Source organism: Chinchilla lanigera, unplaced genomic scaffold (assembly GCF_000276665.1).
Source record: "Chinchilla lanigera isolate Chin_1 unplaced genomic scaffold, ChiLan1.0 scaffold00936, whole genome shotgun sequence".
NCBI classification, from domain to species: domain Eukaryota; kingdom Metazoa; phylum Chordata; class Mammalia; order Rodentia; family Chinchillidae; genus Chinchilla; species Chinchilla lanigera.
This window is the reverse complement of record NW_004956337.1, coordinates 1-2,407: the sequence shown is the minus strand read 5'-3', so window position 1 is coordinate 2,407 and position 2,407 is coordinate 1. Positions and strand designations below refer to the sequence as shown.

The following is a 2,407-nucleotide window of genomic DNA, read 5'->3' as shown; positions in this document are numbered from 1 at the left end:
CCTGCCTGAGCAGCCCCAGTCTCCTCCCACAGGAGCCTTCATCCAGCATGGAGTTCTTGGCTCTGCTCCTCTGCCTGGTGGCAGCGCCCTGCTGTGAGTGTCTCTGAGTCTCAGGAGAGGGACCTGGGCACAGGGTGTCGGGTGTGTTGATTGATGCTGATGCTTCTTGTCCTCAGGTGTCCTGTCCCAGGTGCAGCTGCAGGAGTCAGGACCTGGCCTGGTGAAGCCTTCAGAGACCCTGTCCCTCACTTGTGCCGTCTCTGGATTCTCTTTAACCAGTGATGCTGTCAGCTGGTTCCGTCAGGCTCCAGGGAAGGGGCTGGAGTGGATTGGTATCATATGGAGAGGTGGAGGCACAAATTATAACTCAGCCCTTCAGTCCCGAGTGGGCATCAGCAGGGACACTTCCAAGAGCCAAGTTTCACTAACACTGAGCAGCCTGAGAACCGAGGACACGGCCGTGTATTACTGTGCAGGAGACACAGTGAGGGGACGTCAGTGAGAGCCCAGACACAATCCTCCCTGCAGGGGCGCTCAGGACAGCAGGGGGCGCACAGCACACACTGAGCTCCTGTCCGACCAAGGACCAGGTGCAGTTTCCAGGGACAGCTTTGCTGTTAGAGGCTGTGGTCTTCTTTTCCTGTCTCCAAATTTGTTAAGACACTCTGCAGGGTTTAGCTTCTAGAAGCTTTGTTTTTACTTGTTAATTCAATTTCTTTTTAGGAGTCCATGTCTGCAGTACAGGTAGTTTACATTCTTCCTAGGGAGTGGGTACACATATACAACACAGCTCGATTCTCTTTTCACTCCCCTCCCTCTTCCCCTGTGCCTCTCTTCCCCTCCTCTGAATCTCATTGTCCCATTTTCACTCATGTTGATATTATTGATCTATAACATGATTACGATATACGATGTTTACATTCATTTAGATCTATTTGGTTCATGGACATCACATATCTATATCCTACTTATTTTCCCTTCCTGTCTCCCTCTTTTTTCACTGATGTTCTCTTGGTCTCTTCCCCTTTGTGAGAGACCCATCCTTCTGTCTTCTCCTAGTCATCCTTTATTGTACTGTTTGTACTTTGCCTGATTCAGATTAGAAGTGGTATTTGATATTGAAGCTTGCAAGACTGATTTATTTTACTCCATATTATATTGTCAAGGTTCATCCATTTACCTACAAAGTCTATGATCTGTCCTTCTTTATAGCTCAGTAGCATTCCACGAAGTACAGACAGCACCTCTGACATCCTCTGATGGATGTATAGGGAGTTGCCAGGATTTAGCTGTTTGGAATTGTGCTGCTCTAAGCATTGGTACACACGTATCACTGTAGTACGATGTGTTTAGCTCTCTGTGGAAGATCCCTGGAAGGATGATAGCTGGGTGACATATCATTTCTAACTTTACCTGTTTGATGAATTTCCATACTGAGTTCTACATGGGTTGTAGTAGTTCATATTCTCAACAAAAACGTAAGCACGTCCCTCTTTGACTGTCGAAACTCCAGTATATTTCATTTGTGCACTTGTTGCTGACTGTCCTTTCCTGTGTAGGATGGAATCTTAGCATTGTATTTATTTGCATTTCTCTAAAGGCCCAGAATGTGGGATGTTCAGCATTTTCCACATATTTGTTGGCAACTTATGATTCTTCTCCTGAGAACTCCCTGTGCATTTCACAGCTGCACAACTTAGGAAATGACCAAATACATTTCTTACATACATGCATAAATATCAGAAAACTGATGAGGTTAGGCATTCATCAAAACTCATGCACATAGTGAGAAGCCATATATTCCTTATTATGAGTATGACAAAATATCTCCCAGAAAACTCTCCTGTGCTCTAGACCCATCCGTAGCTGAAGCTCCCTAAGAGAGCTGCCTATATAGCAGGAGGCCATGCAAATAGGGCCTCATGCTGCTGATGAAAACCAGCCCAGCCCAGCCCTGACTCCGCAGCTCTGCAGAGGAGTCCAGCCCTAGATGCCCACCTGTTCCCACTCGGTGATCAGCATTGAGAACAGACGGCTCACCATGGAGCTTGCACTGAGCTGGGTTTTCCTTCTTGCTCTTCTGCAAGACGATTTATGAACAAGAAATACTGAGGCTGTGAGTGGACATGAGTGGCATAAACAGTGGACATGTGTGACAGTTTCCTGAGCAGGATGTCTCTGTGTTTGCAGGTGTCCGGTGTGAAGTGCGGCTGGTGGAGTCTGGCGGAGGCTTGGTGCAGCCTGGGAGGTCCCTGGGACTCTCCTGTGCAGCCTCTGGATTCACCTTCAGTAACGCTGGATGAGCTGGGTCTGCCAGGCTCCAGGGAAGGGGCTGGAGTGGGTCTCAAGCACTAATTATAGTGCTGGTAGCACTTACTACCCAGACTCTGTGAAGGGCCGAATCACC

At 47.8% G+C, this 2,407-nt stretch overlaps 1 gene segment (V, D, J or C); it reads left to right on the top strand.

Annotated features, from left to right (window-relative positions):
• Positions 1-10: 10 nt before the first annotated feature.
• LOC102018553 lies at positions 11-2,289 on the top strand (the record flags this gene model as incomplete). The annotated part of the segment is given in 3 exon segments: positions 11-93; positions 177-494; positions 2,191-2,289. Coding segments are annotated over 3 exon segments (463 nt in total), but the record flags the coding sequence as incomplete, so codon positions are not given.
• Between the last annotated feature and the right edge of the window lie 118 nt (positions 2,290-2,407).